This window comes from Leuresthes tenuis, unplaced genomic scaffold (genome assembly GCF_036924035.1).
Source record: "Leuresthes tenuis unplaced genomic scaffold, fLeuTen1.0.hap1 SCAF_8, whole genome shotgun sequence".
NCBI classification, from domain to species: domain Eukaryota; kingdom Metazoa; phylum Chordata; class Actinopteri; order Atheriniformes; family Atherinopsidae; genus Leuresthes; species Leuresthes tenuis.
Genome location: NW_027325362.1, coordinates 34,708,242 through 34,732,556, shown reverse-complemented (window position 1 = coordinate 34,732,556; position 24,315 = coordinate 34,708,242). Strand labels below are relative to the sequence as shown.

The window sequence follows — 24,315 nt, the reverse complement described above, 5'->3', positions numbered from 1 at the left end:
AGTGAAAAAATATTTTGTTGTCCACTCCTTTTTAAACACTCGGCACTCAGCGTCCACTTTTCTTTTCTTTGGTCCGCTCATTTTTACCGAAGGGGGGAAATGGCAGCTGGAAAGTTACACTCCAACAAATCTATCGGGGAAACAAGGGTATTGCAGGGAAAGGGAAATGCATGAGGTTTTTACACATCCATGGGTTTTTACTATAATTTGGACAAGTTCGGCGGGCCGGATTAAAAAGCCTAACGGGCCGTATATGGCCCGGGGGCCTTAGTTTGCCCATGTCTGGTTTACATGGACAACAGACTAGACTGGAATTGCAACACTAAGGCTGTCTTCAAGAAAAGACAGAACGGACTGTACTTCTTAAGGAGGCATAGGTCTTTGGGAAAATGTCTATGTCTGTACCAAGATGTTGCATATCTTCTATAGGTCTGTGTTGGAAAGTACAGTCTGCTGTGCAGCATCTGTTGTGGCAGAAGCATCAGAGCTAGTGACTCAAAGAAACTGAACAAACTGATACAGAAGACTGGTTCTGTGCTGGGGACTGCCTTGGAGCCCCAGGAGCTGATTGTACAAAGAAGTATGCTGCATAAGTTGATGAACATGGTCAATACTGCCCAGCCTCTAATTGACATAGTGTTAAAACAATGGTGGGTGTTCAGTCAAAGGCTTCTTCAGCTCCTCTGCACCACACAACTATTCAAGAGGTCATTCCTGACAGCAGAAATAACAGTACACAATGACACATTATAATGATTCATGGAAAAAAATACTGCAGTATTTTAATTTCCCTTTGGAATAAATAAAGTATGTATCTATTTTAATTTAACTGAATTGAATGTAATATTTTATTGTTCCATGCCACATAGCCTTTCTCTGCATAAGCCTCTTTTTTTCACACTTTGGTAAAATATGCTGATGTCTTACTCAGATTTCCGTGACACGCTTTATATGGAAGTAAATCTGTGTTGGATTTTGAAAGAAAAAAGTGATTGAATTTCTAGCACTGAATATTTATGCATTGAAATTTCAACGTTAAAATATTCAACTGTAAAAAATTCAACCTCAAACAATTCAACCACAAAAAATTCAACCTCGAAAAATTCAACCGCAAAAAATTCAACGTTAAAATATTCAACTGTAAAAAATTCAACCTCAAACAATTCAACCACAAAAAATTAAACCTCGAAAAATTCAACGTTGAAATATTCAACTGCAAATAATTCAACCCCAAAAAATTCAACCTCAACATCCGAGAACCCAAGGAAGAGCAATCAATTCTATATTCAAGATCGGGAGTGTACGTCAAGCAAAAGGAGCGAGCACGAGTCACCCCAATACAACTTCGGCTTGACATGGTGACCATATTTTAGCCATGTCCAATAATAATGGGGCTTCGGTGAGTGTTTTAACTCTTCTTTATGCCATCAGTGTGGTTTGTCTCTGTAAGATTAAGTAATACACAGCTGACATTTGTACATTAACAGACATTTGTATTGGACATGAATTATTTGCGGTTGAATATTTTGCAGTTGAATATTTCAACGTTTAATTTTTTGCGGTTGAATATTTTAACGTTGAAAAACATTCAGATACATAATTTCAATGCATAAATATTCAGTGCTAGAAATTCAATCACTTTTTTCTTTCAAAATCCGATGACACAGATTTACTTCCATACTTTAGTTATAATTAAACAACGATAATGTATAACAACTTCTTTTCAGCTCTGTCTTTACAGCATTGTTCATAGCAGATCAGTTTTAGAAAACGGAATGAGCCACTTAGCATTTAATCCACCCCGTCCTACTTGGAGGCATTTCCAGAACAAGTGACATCTCCTCCTTCACAGCTCTAAGTGGCAAAATCTCTGTGTACGCATTGTGAAGACATCCTCTGAAAATAATTGTTTTCCCTTTTTTCCTGATTCACAGATTTGGATGAGTGCCAGCTGCAGGATGTATGTCCTAATGGAAACTGTGTGAACACTGTGGGCAGCTACAGGTGTATGTGTAAACCTGGCTATGTCCCTGACCCCACGCTCACCACATGCATATGTAAGTCCTGCAGGCATGAGCTCTCATTGTTCCACAGTCACGCTTTCTTTCATTCACACTCAGAGCATCCAACAGCAAGGTAGCAGATTAAACAAGAAGTGCTACATTGATTTTGCAATCTGGTCTCTGTTGTGGAGTTTTGCTTATTTCAGTCCTCCATGAGTAAGATATTTCTCATCACCCTCTGATGGAAGATATTGTGAAATGTATGCTTAATCCACCTTGCATAGGGCTAAAATGTGTGTTTGAAAAATGTGTTGTTTTGCATACATGAATACAATGCATGGATTAAAGCATGGCATTTATTGTATAATCAGGATCCCACGTGTATTAACTATAAGGAAACATGGCCAAACCAACGTGGTTCATGTCTTTCATATCTTTGAAATTTAGAAGACTAATTTCTGTTTGAATGCTAAATATTTTCCTGTTCTTACTTGATATTTGAATTCAACTGCTCAGTGCCTCTGTGTTGCATTTTTCATTTTACGATGCTGCAAATCCTTTTTAATGACAAACAGGTCTGGACCATAGGCAGACCATTTTAACACCTGGAATATTTTACCGAAGAGTCTTGCTGGAATACATGCAGAAGGTCATGTTTGGTATTGTCTTGCTGAGATGAGAAACGCTCTCCTTAAAAAGTTGCTGTCGAGATGGCAGCAGCATTAATGGTCCCCTCACTGCATGTTTTTTTCACACCATATTGCACTACAGCACTCTTTTACCATCACAGATGTTACATTTTTACATTCATATTGATAACAAGATAGGCAGTCCCTTTCATTTTTAGCCTGTAAAACACAGTGTCCATAATTTTTTTAAGTATTTTAAATTTAGGTTTGTTAGAGCACGTAAATATTTCCACATTCCATATACAACAATGCATTTCTTTAAATGCATTGTGTGTATATGTCCATGCAGAGTTTCAAATTTAGATTCACTGTATTTGTCACCCAACAAAAAACCATCAGTCTTAAAGGGCGCAGCATAATGATAGTGAATGCAAGAAAAGCCAACAGCCAATTTTCAGAGCTCTGATATTATTTACATGGGATTATCACAGATTATTTACAAGACAGGGTAGATGACAACAAGTTCTGTCAGGGACAACCATTTTAAACAACATCCCAACCCAGCTTGACCCTCCTCTCTGTCACTCCCACATGACCACTGTACACAGCTTATGTAGCCAAGGAATAAGGTCCCTTACACTCTCTTTACAAGAGGACAAATATTTACAGATTAATTCTAGAAAAATATATATTCAACATACATTTGACAAACTAAATTAGATGCATAAAAAATAATCTAAACAAAAATTCCAATTGATCAAAGTATACATTCACTCCCACCCCTCTCGGACCCAACTCAATGGTTTGCCCAAACCAGGTCATTAATAAGGCTATTCACATCGGCTTGAATCTGTGGCAGTCCTCATGTGTGCTTTCTAATAAAAACATGCCTCCCATAAATAACCCTCAAAGTGCTTGTTACTCTCATAGTATCCTAACAAAACCACTAACTTTCTGTGTAAACTAATAGAAACTGTAGTCACAATGTATGAATGTTTTCACCTCAGAGAGGGGGACATTGCATAGCACCCTATGCTACAGTTTTTTTTAATTGAATTTATCATCAAAATGTTTTGTTATCTAGTTGCTGTTGCATGCTGTTGTACCATAAAGCAAAACAGTGTCATGCCAGCCAGGAAACCAAACTTCTGAAATGTGATAGTACCACAAGTTTTGAATAAATTGCCAAAAATAGTCCACTAGGCCTAGAAAAGGCTTCCCACAGTCCGGGGTACCCCGAAAGGTACCTGTGGTACTTGAAGGTAATGTGCACATCAAAGGTCGATGTACTTCAAAACGAGTCAGAAGCAAAGAGTTTTAAGGTTCAAAACTTTTGTTCGTGTTGCTTTATGGAAATGTGTAGCACTTCTGGTAAATTTCCATCATGGGAGGGAAGGGTGTGCCAATGATGCTGCTGTGCGTTTTCATTATCCTGTTTTGACACTCAGAAATAAAGTTGTATGTTAAAATGCTTTCAGTGAGGCCCCTGCAGAAGGTGGTTAGGTGAACTGTGGGGGAGACCTGCTTTTCTGAGTCTCTGGAGAGGAACTGCTGCTCACCGTTGGTCATTCAGGTCAGGTCATCAGCTCCCATCACTCCCAATAATTGAACACTTCTGACCCTCTTTACTGAAGGTTTGCAGCAGCGTGTAATGATGTTTTCCAACACCCCTGAAAGTAATCCCCACCTCCCTCAACATTTCAACATTCAGGGTGAGGTTGTGAAATCTGCTCTATGGTGTAAGCATTAGGTGGAGTGTGGTGGAGATTTCATCCTTTGTGGTCAAGTTGGTTTTGTGAGCAAACTGTAATGGGTCCAGGTTTGCAGGGAAATACAAGTTGTTCAAAGCATTTCAGTAATATGGGTGTGAGAGCCACAGGGCAAATGTTGTTCAAGCAATGCTGGGTTTGCTGTCTTTTGGGACAGGAACTGTGGTGGCACTGCTGAGACGGTTGGGCACTACTGCCAGCGGAGTGAGATTTTGACTTGCAGTTGGTGTAGGTGTGGACTTGTTGCCACAAGCAATGTGAATCTTGGCTGCTTAGTTTTTGTGCATACACACACTTCCCTGATCCCCTTGGAGATTTGTCCTTGCAATTCTTTGTGTTGCATTTTCCCCAGACTTAAATGACACATTTCTGGTTCTCGGCAGTGAACAGACTTCGCCATTTAACCACAGTTTCTGATTGGCCCCCTTTGTGATTATTCTGACCACAGTCACATCATATATACATATGTCAAAGTAGTTGATGACAGTTTCTGTATATTCCTGTAGGTCAGTTATGTTAAATTCAATTCAATTTTATTTATATAGCGCCAAATTACAACAATTGTCATCTCAAGGCACTTGAATAATATAGTCCAATTCAAGCCAATTGGAATTCAATTCATTGTAATCATAATCCAATTCATTCATATAGAGCCAATTGAAAAACCAATATCCTAGCTAAGGAAACCAACAGATTGCACCAAAACTTGTCTTCAGTCCAACTTATTACAGCTTATTCCACAAGAGAGGGGCCTGATAACTGAAGGCTCTGCCTCCCATTCTACTTTTAGAAACTCTGGGAACAACAAGTAAACCTGCAGTTTGGGAGTGAAGTGCTCTGTTAGGAAAATATCTTACAATGAGATCTTTAAGATATGATGGAGCTCGGTCATTAAGAGCTTTATATGTGAGGAGAAGAATCTTAAATTCTATTCTGAATTTAACAGGGAGCCAATGAAGAGAAGCTAAAACTGGAGAAACATGATCTCTCCTGTTAGTTCTCATCAGAACTCTGGCTGCAGCATTTTGGATCAGCTGGAGGCTTTTCAGAGAATATGTGGGACAGCCCAATAATAAGGAATTACAGATAAATTCTGGTCAAAAATAACTCCAAGGTTCCTCACTGTAGAACTAGAAGCCAAGGAAATACCATCTAGAGTAACTACATAACTAGACAATTTCTCCCTGAAGCGCTCAGGTCCAAATAGAACAACTTCAGTTTTGTCTGAATTTAAAAGCAGACAATTCTGAGTCATCCAGGTCTTTATGTCTTTAAGACATGCTTGTAGTCTGACCAACCTATTGGTTTCATCTGGTTTCATAGATAAGTACAGCTGAGTATCATCAGCATAACAATGGAAATTTATGCCATGCTGTCTAATAATGTTACCTAATGGAAGCATGTATAAAGTAAAAAGAATTGGTCCAAGCACAGAACCCTGAGGAACTCCATGACTTACTCCAATGTGTGTGGAAGATTCTTCATTTACAAGAACAAACTGGAATCTATCAGATAAATATGACTTAAATCAGCCTAATGCAGTTCCTTTAATCCCAATAACATGTTCAAGTCTCTGTAACAGAATGCTGTGATCGATCGTATCAAATGCAGCACTGAGATCCAACAGGACAAGCACAGACACAAGTCTGCTATCAGAGGCTAAGAGGAGATCATTGGTAACTTTCACCAGTGCTGTCACCTATGTTGTTATCACCTATTGCTGACTTATGTTGATTTTAACACAAACTTGCAGTGTTGCAGCGGATTCCTGTAGTCACATTCTGACTTTGCTGCGCATTGGTCTGTCCTGTTTAGCGTGGATATTTTTTGTGGTGTAGGCACAATAGTCAGGCAGTCAAAGTTATCAATGTGGGGAGGGGGGCTGCGTTATATGAATCTTTGATATTTGTGTACACCAGGTTTGGTGTTCTGTCAACACCTGGTTGCAATATTCACATGCCGATAGAATTTATGCAGAACAGATGTGAGCCTTGCCTGATTCAAATCTCCTGTTGCTATGAAGAAAGCATTGATATACTCCCTCTGCTTCTCAATGATGTTACAGCTCGGTGGTCATTATGAGGACTGCTGTCAGCTCCCTCTGCATGTAGAGGCATGTTTGATTGCTTTGAATGCTGTTTTGCATTAAAAACAGAACATCACAATTATTCAGTATGGGGTTTCATCCTTCTCCCTTGCATTGAGATTTTTTTTCCTGGATTCTCTAAACCATTTAATGATTCTATGTAATGTAAAATGTCAAAATTGTTACTTTTTTCAAATTTGACATAAAGAAATTTTGCTCTTAAATCTTTTTAACTTATCCTATCTGGTATATTATTTTATACCAGTCATTTTAAAGAGATGTTGCCATAATTAGTTGTGAAATCTTGCACAATTTTTCTAATCTTTCCCTTATGCCTTTTTTAAAGGAAGGAAGGATTTTATGGAAGATTTTCTTTTTTCTTTTTGATTTTTGAGTGTCCCAATAGTTTTGGAAATAGGATTGTTGAAGGAAGTAATAAAGAGAGCAATCTTGAACATGATTAATTGGTTGCATCGATCCTCAGTTTCCAGAGTCCTGTCAATTTTCTTTTGAGCACTTTGGCAAGGTAGGTGGGCTTTACTCAGTAGTGGCTCTATTCGCTCACTAAGGCATAGAGACCAGACAGGCAGAGGGCAGCAGGGATAGTTTTCCTGCTGGCAGGTTGTCCCATTTCTGCAGATGTTTCAGACATCTTCCATTTCAAAATAATGGAGTTTATTTTTCTCCTGGGAACTTTAAATGTTGAAGCTTTTTTGTACCTTTAGCTAACGCTGACAAAGTTTCTTTCTTCTTTTGAGTTTCACCTCATTTGATCTGACATAGCAAATGCCTTGGAACATATGTAGAAATTATATAAATGATTGTGACCACATGCCTCTCAGTTTTAATAGTGGACTGCTCTTATGTATAGGGGAACCTCAAGTAAGATCACAGGGATTAAAAAGGTGATGTTCTACTTTTTGGGAAATACTGTGGACATCCTTGCAACAAAAAATTATGTCAATACAGTTACCGCACAGGCCAACTTTGCACTCAACATTTATGTATTTCCAAGCTGGGAAAGCACACACTGAAGCAAGCAGCATGAGCATCCTTCAAAGACTTTTGCAAGATTTATTGTAGTTATCACCCCGTGTTAGATGGCAACCTGTCCAGGGTGTACCCTGCCTCTTACCCTGGGATAGGCTCCTGGGATAGTGCCATCACAACTCTGAAATTGATGAAACCTTCATAGAAAAATCTTTCAATTATTTGTACCAGGAGGCTACTTCAGAGCTGACATGTATCCAATAAACATGCTGAGGGAAGCTGACTTCCCTTAGGAGTATTTTAAGAATATTTTCAATTTACTATTCTTTGCTATCTGACCATATTTTTGGTAGTAAAGCACACAGATAAAGAAAAGAGCTTGGGAAATGACATAGTAATAGAAAAATCTTTAAATAAATCTTAAATCTTAATCTTAAAAAAACTGCACATATAAAATTAATTATATAGATATAGAAATTATATAAAATGATAACTATAAAATGATACATGGGATTTATGTCATCTACCAGCAATAATGGCCAACACTGGGTTAGACATGTACTAACCTACTACTAATGTATAAAGCCTTTTTTGTCAAAGCATTGCACACATTAGATAGATTAGATACAAAGATGAAGATCGCGCTGCAGCTAAACATGATGTCCACCGAGATCACTTCCTCATTAAAAGTCCTCTATGAGCAGAAATTAAATATAATATTATTAGGTATGTTTACATCAGTAAATAATCACTTGCAAACAAGCATTGTTGCATTTTTATTATCTTAACATTATGTCTTCTCTACAAATCCAGCTTGTTGCACTGCCATGTTTCTACAGTTGCCCACAGAGAAGTTGTGTAGTTTATTTTATCCCACTTTAATTTTTCGTTGGAGCTGCAATCGGTAACTTTACCTCTGCGTGCCAGTAAGTCCTACTTAGTGATTCTTTAACATATTAAACTGTAATGGTAAACAAAATCTACTTTCAAATTGCCAGGTATGAAGTGACTAAAGTGCATTTTTCCATTGATATACAGGGCTGCGTGGACCCAGAAATCTGATATTCAAATCCACTTTTCTAAACCAACTTCTGTCACTTCAGTATGTGGTCTTGACGAGATGTACAGTATATCTGATACATGGGTATTTGATGTGAATGAGGATGTTCATATTGGATTCCATTGGGTTTTTTGCTTATAAGCATGCACTGAACATATTCATAACCCTGCAGCACAGTTCAGCTAGTAACGACCACTGAAAAAGCAAAAGCTACTTTTTCTTGTTCTTCTCAATCTTTTCCTAGATATCTTGACAAATGTTGGCCGTCATCTAGAACTCAATATCATCAACATATTTTCTGTAATACCCTCCATGTTGGAATTGTTTGTGCCTTAATCTAATCTCCAGAGTGGGCCCAAAATTCTGATGTTTTCTGTTGTTATTGTATACGCAAGCAGCTCATGGAACGAGGTATATAGTGCACTTGTGTGCTATTGACTTTCCACATGAAATTCAGATGCAAGACACTTGTCAAACAATGTGGCTAGTAATGTGAACATATTTGGATAACATCAAAATTTTACCATTTTGGCATTCTAACACTAATATTTAATTACTACTACTGTATAGGCTGTAAGGAAATTGAAGACAGAGACAAGCTAACGGTGCTAACGAAGTCCAGACTCCAGTATGGTGCAGTGGCTGCTTGTGGTTGAAGTGTTGTATGAAGTGAAATGATGAACCCCAATATCATAGAACTGGCTGCTGTCACAAGTCCCTGGAATAATGTATTTTTAAAAAACTCTATCTTAAAATGTTGATATTTAGAAAATTTGGGGAAAAGAAATTGTCAGACTGAAAATAACTAATCACTTTCAATTAAGTAAGGTGCTAAGCTATAAAAACAGAAATACTTTTTCTGTGGCAAAACTCCTTCAATTTCACTACATTTCAGAGGAAAATATTGTAGTATTTCACCATCTGCTAAATTATGCTGTCAGTGCTATCAGACTTCTTATGCACTAAGACATCACATACATTATATAGCCAAAAGTATTCACTCACCCATCCAAATACCGTAAATTTGTACAAATCAATTTGTAAATTCGTAAATTTGTATAGGCTGCACCGGATTATGAGCCGCGGGTGTCCGCATTGTAATATGAGATTGTAATTTGCACAGAAAGATGTTCGGTAATGCAAGTACGTGGCATAATTGCTTTTTTTTTTTATTGAACAGTGCCTGTAACACTGAAGGTTTTAACTTAAATACCTATTGGTAACGCACAGATACGTAAATTATTTTTTTTCTAACAGTGCCTGTAACACTGCTGGTAAAAAAAAAAAAAAGACATCACATACATTATATTGCCAAAAGTATTCACTCACCCATCCAAATACCGTAAATTCCGGACTAGAGAGCGCACCTGAATATAAGCCGCATCCTCTAATTTTAAAAAGAAAATTCTTTTTGTACTTGTATAGGCCGCACCGGATTATGAGCCGCGGGTGTCCGCATTGTAATATGAGATTGTAATTTGCACAGAAAGATGTTCGGTAACACCGATGGTTTTAACTTAGATACCTATTGGTAACGCAGAAATACGTGGTGTTAATTTTTTTTTTCTAACAGTGCTTGTAACACTGCTGGTAAAAAAAAAAGAAGACAGTAGCCTATCAAGAAAAGTCATTGATCGCCTTCTTCATCTTCCTCCTGCGCACTAAAACCATCAAAGTCATCTTCTTCAGTGTCCGAATTGAGCAACCTCAGAACTTCGTCAGTCACTTCAGTCTCTTTGTTGTCTCTCTCACAGTCTCATCTCAGATAGATCGCCTTTAATTTAAAAGCTGCATCATATGCATTTCTTTGTTTGTTTTCCATGTTGTCCAAATGACCGATTTACAATAATCCAGCAGTGTAAGTGTTTTTGATTAATTAATTAATTTCATTAATTTTATTGGTCTAATGTTATGAGGCAAAATGTTTTTGGCGGCATAAAAAAAAAGAAGAAGAAGACATATTAGCCGCACCGTATTATAAGCTGCGGAAAAAGCCTGGGGAAAAAAGTAGTGGCTTATAGTCCGGAATTTACGGTAATTGAATTCAGGTGTTCCAACCACTTCCATGGCCACAGTTGTGTAAATTCAAGCACCTAGGCATGCAGACTGCTTCTACAAACATTTGTGAAAGAATGGGTCTCTCTCAGGAGCTCAGTGAATTGGATTAATAATTAAGAATGGAATGTCAGTTAAGTTCAAATTCATGTAAAGGTAGATGAGCAAACACTTTTGGCAATATAGTGTATGTACAGTCTGTGGACTTATTAGGGGTGACTGTTGCTCAGGAGGTGCCAATCGGAAGGTCGTAGGTTCGACTTCAGGCCTCTCGGGGCTACATCTCGAAGTCTCCTTGGGCAAGACACTGAACCCCATGTAGCGTCCATTGGTGTATGAATGTGTGGGAATGATTAGAAGAAAAAGCACTGTGTGGCGTGCTGTATGACTGCATGACTGAATGGGTGAATTTAACATGTAGTATGAAAGCGCTTTGAGTGGTCAAATTAACTAGAAAAGCGCTATACAAGCACAGTCAATTTACCATTACTTAGCATAGTACTTAGCATGGTAGCATAACTCTGAAGCTAAGGGAAGTTTTGGTTCAAAGTTCAGTCAATGTTAAAATAACGTATAAAGACATACATAATTAAATCTTCTTCTGGAATCTGTTCTAAAACCTTGGAAAAAATATCAGTTGGTTCATGACTAGTTTTTTTAAATGTTAGTTTATAACAAAAACATTTCATCATTATCAGTTGCTGAACTTTTTGTATGATGGCAGCACTTGAGTCTGCTCTGTTGAGCTCTTGAACTGCATAAGCAGCTAGTTTTTAGCTGAAAATGATCAGAACAAGTTTCAGCAAAACTTTTACCATGATCATTACCGATGCTAAGAAATCTGATCATTTGTTCGGATAATATAGGTCAAGTCATGGAACAGTAATTGAAAAATTTACGGGAAATGTTATTGGTTTTCCTAGAAAGTAATTATTTTGTCTGAGTTCCTTATGAACCGTCTCCAGTTCGCCTTGGTTTGGGAAGATTTTTGATGATGCCATAAGACGTAAAGCATAAACTAAGCCAAACTCTCCTGCATGACTTCATCTGAGCCACCACTTAACTTTGTGAGTGCATGAAGCAGTGGCATGACAGTGTTGATGATTTTTTTCTTGTTTTCCTTCAACGTGTTGCTTTTCTTTTGTTGTGTTTGAATGTGTTTCTGTTGTGTGTGTAGCTTTCATTTAATTTAGGTGCACATTTTGTTTTCTTCCTCACAACAAATGTGGTTTCAAATTAGGAAACCACAATTTGTGGATTCTGTACTATTTGTGCTTTGGTCTTATTTTTTGACATTTATTTATGTATATTTTTGGCAGAAGGTTTGCTCTGGTGAAGGGAACTTCTTTATTTCTCCACTTTTTGTCCTCTCTTTCCCCCATGTGGCTCCTGCACTTTGGTTTACCACTTCCTGCGCCTCCCTCCTCCTCTTCTTTGTTCTTCTCCTGCACTCAACTTCAGCCAACACACCTGCCATCCAAGAGGAAAAGGGAGCTTGTTTCCGTTTGGTCAGCTCTGGGAGGCAGTGTTTGCACCCAGTGTCTGCCCAGCTGAGCAAACAGCTCTGCTGCTGCAGTGTGGGCAAAGCCTGGGGTCCTCGTTGTGACAAATGCCCCCCTCCAGGAACAGGTAAGGCTCTAAGCCTCGCAAGGCATATATTCTGCCTCAGCTTTGCCACATATCTTTTTCTCTCACTTGTTTAGACCTAACATCATGACACAAGTAATTCACAAATATTGCAGTTTAGTTTGACTTTGTAGGCCAGTAAGTTATCGGACCTCAATGCTTCTGATACAGCTCAGACTCTGAGATCTGCCTCATAGGCTGAGTTGTGGAGTCTAGCTTTATGTGTTTCATCCTTGAATTTAACAAGTAACAAAAACAGAGTATAAATGATCTAGCAGGTTAAGAACTGAGAATAAAGAAAATCAGGGGTGCTGCCCAAGACTCCGACAAAATAACTTAAACTGTCAGCAGTCGCAAATAAGGAGTAATCCCAGTCCCACAGTCAGAGGCACAGACAGACATATTTTTTGTTTTTTGGGTCCAGTAGAACAAATAATGTAGTTCAAGAACATTTATTTGAATATTTATTAATTTATTTACTTACTTATTTCCTTGGCATATCTCTGTCTGTGCAGTGCACTCCCCAACAAAATCACCTTGGTTATTTTAGAATCCATTCTCCACTGTAAGGAGAAAAGCAGACCCACACCACGCTGTCTTTTACTCTTTTACATCAATTATTACATTACATAAAATTATTGTAAGGGCCTTATGGTAAGTTGCAGTTTATAGATAAGAAGACTCTTATGTCTTTCCATGATGTTTATTGAAGCATATTATCGACCAATAAAGCTATATTAGGATAAATAATTGCATTCTTATCATTGATTGATTCTGAGATTCATAAGTACTTTTAACCATTAATGAACTTTGACTTCCAGGTCTTGGTCCTCTAATCCTTATTACCTTGTCAGGTAAAAAAGCAAAACAAAAAAACCCCAAAATTTAAATCAGAATTCATGTAATTGTCCAGCAGCAACATTTGTCTTAAACTATGCTGGCTCCAAAATAAAGGTTAAGTCTTACAGTGTAATTTAAAAACAATTGCCTAAAACAAAAAATAATTATTGTTCAGGGGAAAATGCAAATCCTTCTGACCAATGATAACACAAGCTCTACACACACTCAGATGAATGGTGACACTGGATCAGGGAGCAAAATGCATAACAGCTGAGCACACTAACCAACTAGATTATATTTGAGTTCACACAGCACAAGCCAAGCACCAGTGACCAGTGAATACATTGTTAACCGATACCTGATATTAGATTGGAACGCTGCCTTATTTAATGCATTTTAAGAAGATGAATAAGGACAACAGCTCCACAAGCGTTGCCCATAGGCTCTCCTATGGCACAACATAGGAGAGCCAGCTATTCACTACCAGACTCAGCAGGGCACCTACATTTCAAGGAAAAGGGTCACTCTGAGGACAGTAATGTACACATTCTGGACAGAAAGAGAAAAAACATCTGTGAACAGAGGAGGTGGTCTCAGGTATCACCTTCCCAGCACCTACATGAAGCATTGTGTCTCCTCCCCTGGCAGTTTCACAACCACTCACACCCTGGATCTTGCGACCAAAATTCACCCCCTCGGGCAGGTTTAAGGTAGACAATTTGTAGGCGATAATGACTCTAACAACATGCACATCGCTCAGGGGGTTCCGTGACACGTGTGACTGTAACGACCCTCTCTGTTTATAAGCTGATACTCCCCACCATCTAGTTCAGAACTGAAGAAGCCTTTCGAATGAGAGCTGAAATGTCTTCAAGATCCAAGAAGTCCAGTGTACCAGTTGTTCTTCCGATTACCATGACCTGGATGACTTATAATCTACATCATATATACATATATATATATACTGTGCCAACTTTTTTCATTATCTCGAACAAAAGGGTTATGAAATTTCCCTTGAAAACCTTACCTGGTTATAACATGCAGAACATGAGCAGGATTGCAAAACCAGAAAGTCACAGTCACATGCACTCGTATATATATGAAAAAAAGTTTTTTGATGTCAGTCAGTAATAATGATATTTACAATAAAATACTGATCATAGATGTATTTTTCATCCAGTGTTCAGTGATTTTCCTCCTTCTCATAGACTGCTCATAGACAGTAGAAGCTTCTATCATGCTCTTGTTGTGTGGTTATGCTTCTGGGATGCTGTAATCTAATTGGAGCCTGAAGCAGACAATCAGAATTTAACACCCCCAAATTTTCTGATTGGTTGACTATGTTGCACAATTGTAATGATGTGAACAGTTTGAGAGAGAGTACAGATGAAGTTGAGTGAGCGTGCGACAGACTGGCCTGGCAGCGTGCGTTGGAAGAGTATGTGAGAGGACACTGAGTGACCAGTGTTCTCATCATAGTTTACGTGATGTAAACTATTACTTTTTTCTTTTAATATTTGAAAGGAGAAATTAAAGAAAGAGGGGGAGTGAGGAGAGATGATAGGAGGGAGGTTGAAAAGCTAGACACCAACAAAAAAAAAAAAAAACATGTAACCAACTGCTGCATCTGTGGAGAGAAAAGAAAGCAAACTGGGACCATGCACAGAATTGTCAGGAGCACCTGCAGAATCATAAATGGAGAGAAACACACAACAAGCAAACAGCAACAAGATCACCAGCAGCAAGTATATGAGAAGGAAAGTCACTGGGCAATGGGCCCCTAGTTCCCGAGGGTGGGACCTCAAGCCCCACATGCCTAAGAACCACACCTCCACCTGGAAGAGGGACCTCTGCCTGAGAGGACCCGGCCACACCAGACAGTCTCCTCCAGCGAGCCAGCACCCGCCCCAGCATCCAAGGCAAAGTTGCCCTGGGAACCCAGATGTGCCCGCCAGTGAGAGTAATAGGGAGGAGCGGGAGGGATGAGGCGAGCAATCCCCACGCCTCCCCTCTGGGAAGGAACAGCACAAGCGGGCTAGAGGACACACACACACTGAAGATTTAAACTCTGATGGCTTTATAGTGAACTATCAGCTGTTTTCTCCGCAACTTTGCTATGTACAAAGGTGGTGCGAATACATGAAATATTTGAAAGCTTAGACCTTTGTGATTTTATTGATACAAAGCATTTTACTATACAATGTCCACAACAACACAATCAACAATAACAACAATCAAAACAAAAATCACAGGCAACTCACCTATAAACCCTCTTGTTAATTCACTAACAAACATCTCCCTGACACAAGCAACCTTCTGTGGGTTGAGACCCATTTTAAAAAAAGAAACTCCCATGGTCAACAGGGCAAATCCTGAGCTTGGAGCTGTGCTCACAGCTGCTTTCTTCACTGTCTCTGTAATCACCATCAATGGTCCCTGGGCGTTGTAACATGCTCAGTTACAGAGATCAGTTAACCTTGTTGTAATAAAGTACAGCCTCTCATGGCTTCAATCCATCCATCCATCCATCCATCATCTATCACTTATCCAGGGGTCGGGTTGCGGGGGCAGCAGCTTTAACAGAGAAACCCAGACGTCCCTGTCCCCGGCCACTTCCTCCAACTCTTCCGGGGGGACCCCGAGGCGTTCCCAGGCCAGCCCGAGAGACATAGTCTCTCCAACGTGTCCTGGGTCTTCCCCGGGGTCTCCTCCCAGTGGGACGTGCCCGGAATACCTCACCCGGGAGGCGTCCAGGGGGCATCCTAACTAGATGCCCAAGCCACCTCATCTGACTCCTCTCAATGCGGAGGAGCAGTGGTTCTACTCCGAGCCCCTTCCGGATGACTGAGCTTCTCACCCTATCTCTAAGGGAGAGCCCAGACACCCTGTGGAGGAAACCCATTTCGGCCGCTTGTATTGTATGCAACACTGCAGACGCCGCACCGATCCGCCGGTCAATCTCACGCTCCATTCGTCCCTCACTCGTGAACAAGACCCCAAGATACCTGAACTCCTCCACATGGGGAAGGATCTCATTCCCGACCTGGAGAGAGCATTCCACCTTTACCTGGCTGAGGACCATGGTCTCGGATTTGGAGGCGCTGATTCTCATCCCAGCCGCTTCACACTCGGCTGCGAATCACTCCAGTGAGAGCTGAAGGTCACGGCCCGACGACGCTAACAGAACCACATCATCCGCAAAAAATAGAGACCCGATTCTGAGGTCGCCAAATCAGACACCCTCAACGCCCTGGCTCCGCCTAGAAATTCTGTGCATAAAAGTTAGGAACAGAATTGGTGACAAAGGGCAGCCCTGACGAAGTCCAACCTTCACCGGAAACGTATCCGACTTACTGCCGGCAATGCGGACCAAACTCTGACACCGGTCATACAGAGACCGAACGGCCCCTATCAAGGGGTCCGGCACTCCATATTCCCGGAGCACCCCCCACAGGACTCCACGAGGGACACGGTCGAACGCTTTCTCCAAGTCCACAAAACACATGTAGACTGGTTGGGCGAACTCCCATGCACCCTCCAGGATCCTGCCGAGGGTATAGAGCTGGTCCACTGTTCCACGGCCAGGACGAAAGCCACCCTGCATCTCCTGAATCCAAGGCTCGACTGTCCAACGGATCCTCCTCTCCAGTACCCCCAAATAGACCTTACCAGGGAGGCTGAGGAGTGTGATACCCTTATAGTTGGAACACACCCTCCGGTCCCCCTTTTTAAAGAGGGGGACCACCACCCCAATCTGCCAGTCCAGAGGCACTGTCCCCGATGTCCACGCGATGCTGCAGAGGCGTGTCAGCCAAGACAGCCCTACAACATCCAGAGCCTTGAGAAACTCAGGATGGACCTCATCCACCCCCGGGGCCTTGCCACCGAGGAGCTTTTTGACCACCTCGGCAACCTCAGCCCCAGAAATGGGAGGCCCCGTCTCTGAGCTCTCCGACTCTGCCTCCTCCGAGCATGTGTTGGTAGGATTGAGGAGTTCCTCGAAGTACTCCCCCCACCGACTCACAACATCCCTAGTTGAGGTCAGCAAAGCCCCGTCCCCACTGTAAACAGTGTTGACTGTGAGCCGCTTCCCCCCCCGAGACGCCGGATGGTGGACCAGAATCTCTTCGAGGCCGTCTGGAAATCGTTCTCCATGGTCTCACCGAACTCCTCCCAGGCCCGAGTTTTTGCCTCAGCAACTGCCGAAGCCGCGGCCTGTCTGGCCTGTCGGTACCTATCAGCTGCTTCCAGGGTCCCACTGGCCAAAAAGGCCCGATAGGACTCCTTCTTCAGCTTGACGGCTTCCCTCACCACTGGTGTCCACCAGCAGGTTCGAGGGTTGCCGCCACGACAGGCACCGACCACCTTACGGCCACAACTCCGATCAGCTGCCTCGGCAATGGAGTCACGGAACATGTCCCCCACCTCCCCCGGGATATGGTTGAAGCTCTGCCGGAGGTGGGAGTTAAAGCTCCTTCTGACGGGGGATTCTGACAAACGCTCCCAGCAGACCCTCACAATACGTTTGGGCCTGCCAGGTCTGATCGGCATCCTCCCCCACCAGCGGAGCCAACTCACCACCAGGTGGTGATCAGTTGACAGCTCCGCCCCTCTCTTCACCCGAGTGTCCAGGACATACGGTCGCAAGTCCGATGATACAACCACAAAGTCGATCATCGAACTGCGGCCAAGGGTGTCCTGGTGCCACGTGCACATATGGACACCCTTATGCCTGAACATGGTGTTCGTCATGGACAGTCCATGACTGGCACAGAAGTCCAACAACATAACACCACTCTGATTCAGATCGGGGGGCACTCTCGGATTAAAAACCTTTGGCACAAACGCAGTTCTGTTAGGCTGCTGTAGAATCTTAGAGTCCCCCACTAAAAATCGCATACAAGCTGGGTTCACCGAGCGCATGGCTGTCACTCACACTAATATGGGCCGCAGAACCCCGCCTTTCTTCGGGACCAGGAAGTACCTCAAATAAAAACTGCTCTGTCTCTCTTCTGGAGGCACTATCTGGACAGCTCCTTTGTTCAGCAGGGATTATTTCTCCTCCTGCAATATGTGAGCTTTGAGCCTGTGATTGCAAAACTCATTTGAATCAGGGTGGGGTGGACGCGAACGGGAACCTGAACCTCTGGTTACAGTCTTTAACACCCAATCTGACATCTGTGCGTCTCTTCAGGAACTCGGAACATGGCCTCTCCGAACTGGGCCGAAATAGAAACTCTTCCAGAGGGGGAAAGACGGGCGTATGGCTGGGCCTGGCATCCCCCTCTGTAGACAGCGTCCAAGGTGGTGCTTCGTTTTTTTTCTTGCCCCCGTGAGTGACTCCTGGGGCAGGCTGGCTCCCCTGCATCACACTTGCAGCAAACGGCTTCTTAGCCCATGCGCCTTTCAGCTCCGGTGCTTTGCTCTGGGCAGCCGCCTGAGCCTGGGGCTGACGTCTCGGGATGCGGTAACCCGGCAGGGTTACAACTTGGGTTAACGTCTGTCGGGGATCTGCGGGGGGAGGAGGTGCCATCTTCCTGTTCAGGCACAGTTGAAGCACTTTACCCTCCTTTTTCTTTTCCTCACACCTTCTCTGCATGGTGGCCACAGCAGGTCCAAAGAGGCCCTTCGAGGTGAAGGGTTGTCTCCTTTTGGGATAGGCTGGAGAGATTGAGCCACCAAGCTCACTCCTGCATGACCATCAGGGCCATGGCTCTCCCTGATGCCTGGACACTACACCTGTGCAGGCATAAGCAGAGGTCAGTCACCACGCAAATGTCATCCCACACGACCGGAGAGGGTGAGGTCATCATTTTGTCCTGCAGTTCGGCCTGGTAGACAAGCAGTAGGGATGACGCGTTTAGGGCCCTCACAGACATGGCCACGGACTTGTAGCCCTTTTCAGTCAGTGAGGACTGGAAGCATTCCACCTTGGATGGCAAAGCGGGGCCCGCCGCCATCATGGTGGACGGGGTGGAAGTGTGAAGCTAGGAGGGGCTCGACCTGGTGAAGGTGGGAGAAACCTTTCTCCTCCATGCCCGCCCAATCCAGCGCAGAGTCTCTGCTTTAGTCCATGTGCGGGTCGCCTCCTCCAGGCACTCAGGGAACACCGGCAGGAGCTGTCTGGTGGAGGGTTTAGCCCTGAGGAGCTGCCTTCACTCGTATCAAGACGTGGAGGTCTTGGCGGGGGTTTCTGGCCACTCAACGCACAGCTTTGCAGCTGCCCTCCTGCAGACGTCGTGTAGGTCGGTACCGGCTGGTGGTTTTGGGAAGCCGCCACTTGCCTACTCCCTGGGGGCCAGCTATGCAGCTGACAAGGGACCAAAGGAGTCATCCATGTCCGAGTTGTCTGAGTCAGACCCAAGGCTGATGGACTCGTCCCCCGAGTCCAAGTCCTCCACCACGTCCATGATGTCCTCCTCTATCGCCAGCTTGCATGCTCCAGGGACATCATGAACTGACAGCGGGGTGTCAGTTGGTCTCCCCAGCTTGTGCCCCCGGGGATGGTGTCTCCCGCCGAGCAGGAGGAGTGGGTATCCGTCCCGGGTATGTTTTTGCACACACACCACTTGGTTGTAGGTGTGGACCCCTTCATGGTGAAAACCAGTGGCTACTTTTTGGGGACTGACCAGCTGAAGGTGGCTAGTGTTTGGGAACAGACTAGCTAAGGTAAGTCGCTACTGTTTGGGGACAGACTTGATCTCAAAAAACAGCTAGTGTTTGGGCACAGTCCAGCCGGCTCTCGTAGCTTTGCAGTTGCAGGGGAGCTAACACATTAGCAGTCGGCTAATTGGTTCACTCTGTGACCAGTTGAGCTAGTGTTAGCCAAGCCTGTGTCCGAGAGTTGCTTCCAGGAGCAAGAAGAGGTTTAAGACTGAATAGATGACGTGACGCCCAGGTCTTATAAGGAGGAGGATGTCCCTCCTCCAGGGAGCGAGCATCACGTCTGTCTGACAGTCAGGACTGGTGTAGTGGAAAATTGCTTCTGGAGACAAGCATATCCCATAGTGAGATACCGAAACAAATGTTGAAAGAGAACACTGCATTTATCGAGACTTTCAACCCCAGGAAAGCCAAGTATGGAGAAATGTAAGAAAAGATAAATCTGAGGAAAACAGAACATTTAATGATGCCTGGGCAGATTCATTTGCATTTACCTCTGACGAGAGTAGCTTACCAGTATGCCTAATTTGTGGTGAGAAAGAAACCTTAAACTTGGCGTGTTTTCTTTTTATCATTTTTCTTCAAAATGTTCTAAATGTGTTCATTATATAAATAGAATTTAATTTTCTCTGTAGCACTTCATGGATTTTGTAAGTAACACACTGTAGTTGTTTATACAAAGCGTAAAGGTAAAAAAAAAAAAAAATATCTATCTTCATTTTAGATGTCAAAAAGTATTTGCGGCTCCCAGTGTTTTCTTTTCTGTGGAAACCGGGTCCAAATGGCTCTTTGAGTATTACAGGTTGCTGACCCCTGCTCTAAACAGTTCCCTGTTTGTCTTCCTTTTTTCCCCCCACTATTCAAGCAGTTACTGTTAGCACTTGGAAGTAGCCGCGTCCCTTTCTTGTGCAGTGTGTAAAAGTGGTTCTGTGCACACTAAATGCTCATATCTCTTTTAAAGCTACCTTGTGACGATACATAGATTTCCTGATGCATTATATCAGTAACAGATAAGAAGTAAATTCGTTTCAGTCGCTGAATTCAGACACTTTGTCACGGAATGGTGGTGAAGGTAGGACCCAGATGCAGTTCTTTCAAAATCAAAGGGGTTTATTTTCAACCAAAAAACAAGGAGCAAGAACAAAAGGCACGCCTGTTATCAAAAATACTTGAACTGTGAATAACCAAACAAGACAAGACTATGACTTATAAATAACAAGACTGAATTACAAACGAGAAAAGACTATGAGGCAAGAACCAGACTTGACAAGACTTAACTGTGGCATAAAGGGTAAGTGAAAGTGAGGATTCTGCCATGAACATGGGTGAACCAGGAAACTAAATACTGAGGAGGGTGATTAGTGAGTGAGTGCAGCTGATGACAATGAAACAGGTGACATGAGTGAGACTAAATGACAGGGGGAAAAAACATGACAAAAAACCTGAAACAAGATTATCAAAACATAAACTGACAAAGATGCGCCAATCTGGGCTTCCGTGAGCGACAGCGAGGACAAGGCTGCACCCACCTGGGCTTCCGTGAGCGACGGCGAGGATGAAAGGATGACTCTTTTCATGTGTCGTCCCACGATGGTGGAATGACCTACCGAGCGCTACGAGAACAGGGGCGTCCCTGTCTATCTTCAAGAAACTCTTGAAAACCCAGCTCTTCAGAGAGCACCTCCTATCCTAGCACTTACCTACCCCCTCTATCTCTGCACTTCTTTCTATGCCTGCACCCTATCTCTACTCTGTCACCTCTGACAGAGTCGGACTCCTGGGTTCCTTCTATGTAGTTTATTGTTAGCTTTTTATATAGCTTGTTATATCTTCATTTGTAAGTCGCTTTGGATAAAAGCGTCTGCTAAATACAGAAACATAAACAACATAAACACATGACGGTGACCCCACCTGGGCTTCCATAGACGAAGGCGAGGATGACTAATTCAAGGTGGGAGGGGCTCTGAACACCGGAGCAGGTTGGATCATGGGTGGGTCCAGCGTGGTCGTGGCAACAGGCTTGGTTGTGGTCGCAGGAACTATGGTCATGATCGCAGGAACCAGTCGGGATCGTGGCAGGAACCACAGTAGACGGCTGGGGCCGAACCTCGAGAGCAGCGGGGAGCTGCGGCAGGATGGCCTAGGCGGCAGCGGATGGCTGCCGCAGGACGGCCTGGGCTGAGACCGGCAGAGACGTGGAACCCGGCTGGAAGAAGGCCAACGGAGTCTTGGCAGAGTCAGCGGGCTGTGCCTTGGCGGAGTCAGCGGGCTGTGGGGTCAACAAGACAGGAGACAAAGCTGGGGAGGCAAAAGGAGAGGTAAGAGTCCCGCGGAGAGCATGAGACACTTCGGCCGAGTCGGCGCCGAATACCTCCACCAGAGCCTTATGGTGGACGGCTCTTACGCACTCCCAGGCGGCCTGGATTGCAAATGTCCCGGAACACCTCCAGGACCTGACCAGATAGCCACCACCGGTCGAACATGCTGCCTCCCTTGGCGAAGCATTTATACAGGGCCGTGAGTCGGCTCTGGAGATCGTCAAGAACTGCTGGGTCCATTTTTGGCAGAATCCTTCTGTTAGGGAACGGTGGGGGAGGTAGGACCCAGATGCAGTTCTTTCAAAATAACAAGATTTATTAACAAAAAAGGGGAGCAAGAACAAAAGGCGCAGCTGATTATCAAAAATACTTGAACGTTGAATAACCAAAGAAAACAAGACAAGACTATGACTTATAAATAACAAGACTATGAATTACAAACGAGAAAAGACTATGAGGCAAGAACCAGACTTAACAAGACTTAACTGTGGTGACTGTGGCATGAAGGGTTAGTGAAAGTGAGGATTCCGCCATGAACATGGGTGAACCAAGAAACTAAATACTGAGGAGGGTGATTAGTGAGTGAGTGCAGCTGATGACAATGAAACAGGTGACATGAGTGTGACTAAGTGACCCATAAACTGTGACACACTTTCTTCCATGTCATCATGTCTATTTATAATTCATCTGAAAAAGTCACAAAAAGGATGAATTTAGCGCAAATCATGTTTGTTTTAGTGCCTAAACAAAACCTGGAGTTGAATGAAGATTTGTTATAACATAGGCCTGTATAAAATGTTGAACACACTCGTGGTGCTATAACCTTTAAAAAAAACAGTGTTTTATATTAGATTTGTAAACTCTAAACTTTTATTCAAGATTTTTCCTTTTTGCAAGAGTGTTTTTTTAAAACTCTTTGACTCGTGTTGTTTCTACCTGAAGCTGTAACATTACTCACACCAAAATCTTTATAATAGATAAACAAAGAGCATGATCCAAATATAAATGTGAAAAGTTCACTTTAATGTTATCTGCTTGTGTTTTGTTTCTATAGCAAAGTTCAAAGAAATTTGTCCTGGTGGAATGGGCTATACTGTTTTACCAAATCCTCCTGTGAAGAAGCCAGGGACGGTTTACCAGGAGACTATTGATTTGTTACCCCCACAACCCCTGCCAACACCAGAGAGACCTGTGGAGGCTTTTGGGAAACCAGAGGAGATTATACCAGGTCAGTTTTACATTTTACTGTTACCTGTGCATACTCATTTGTTTTTGTTTGATTTCGTGAGTGTAGCACAGGTGAAAATATATGTGCTAAATGTACCCTGAGCAGGTCAACAGACCTTCACAGGGCCAACACAGAGACAAATGAGACAAACAAACATGCATGCTCATTCCACAGTCATTTCAGAATCAATAATTAATCTAACGTGCATGTTCTTGGACTGTGAGTGGAAGCTACAGTACCCGGAGATAACCCACACATACCCAGGGCACCAGCCAAGATGTGAACTGGGAATGATTTTTCTCTAAGGCGACAGTGCTAACCACCAGACCAACATGTGGCTCCATGTTTTTATTTTCTAATTCAAGTGAAGATCGCACGGTTTGGCAGAATATGCCTGACGTGCCTCTGATTTATGCTTAGTTTGTCTTGAACAAATAATGACACAATGTAATATGTCACGAGTAATTATTCACCTGTGGTTGAACGTTTTTTTACTGCCCTTGTTAAAAACAAACAAAAAACCTTATCAGACTTGAAAGATGGTGATATATATATATATATGTGTGTGTATATATTAGGGCAGGGCATATTAACACATTATTCTTGCGTTAACTAATGAATTCCTTATCGCCAACAATTATTTGTCGCAGTTTTAACTGCCATTCACGCAGTTTTTATTATTTATTATTTTTATTGTAAACATCTGTTGCTCACTAGCTTTTATATGGAAAAAGTCCATCATGGGGGAGCCTAGTATGTTGCTTCCTGCTGCAGCGCTCACAGGAAAGAAAAGAATGGCGGGTGAAGTGGGCAAAACAGACACGGAGAAGGTTACGGAACTTTTACATGGCCATTTTCATTTCAAAGTTCTTCCAGACGGTGCAGTTGACTGAGCCAAAATTATTTGAAAGCACTGCAACATTGAATTGTCTTATCATCGGAGTACTTCGATCATATGACTGTACAGTTCCAATCAAAGTGCGTTATATGCCACTTTTGAATTCATGAGTGCATTTTGCGTATAACAATGCAATTAGTCGTGATTAAT

The 24,315-nt window shown here is 42.7% G+C and overlaps 1 protein-coding gene across 3 annotated transcripts in view; it reads left to right on the top strand.

Annotated features, from left to right (window-relative positions):
* The window catches only part of ltbp1 (latent transforming growth factor beta binding protein 1), a 174,550-nt gene that overhangs the window by 103,642 nt on the left and 46,593 nt on the right, over positions 1-24,315 (top strand). For 2 of the 3 annotated variants that reach the window (XM_072391565.1, XM_072391564.1), the window contains exons 10-12: positions 1,935-2,057; positions 12,054-12,221; positions 23,094-23,267. In XM_072391565.1, the coding sequence (XP_072247666.1) occupies positions 1,935-2,057; positions 12,054-12,221; positions 23,094-23,267 (465 nt within the window). The remainder of the gene's footprint in view (positions 1-1,934; positions 2,058-12,053; positions 12,222-23,093; positions 23,268-24,315) is intronic. The other variant, XM_072391566.1, reaches the window with a different exon arrangement.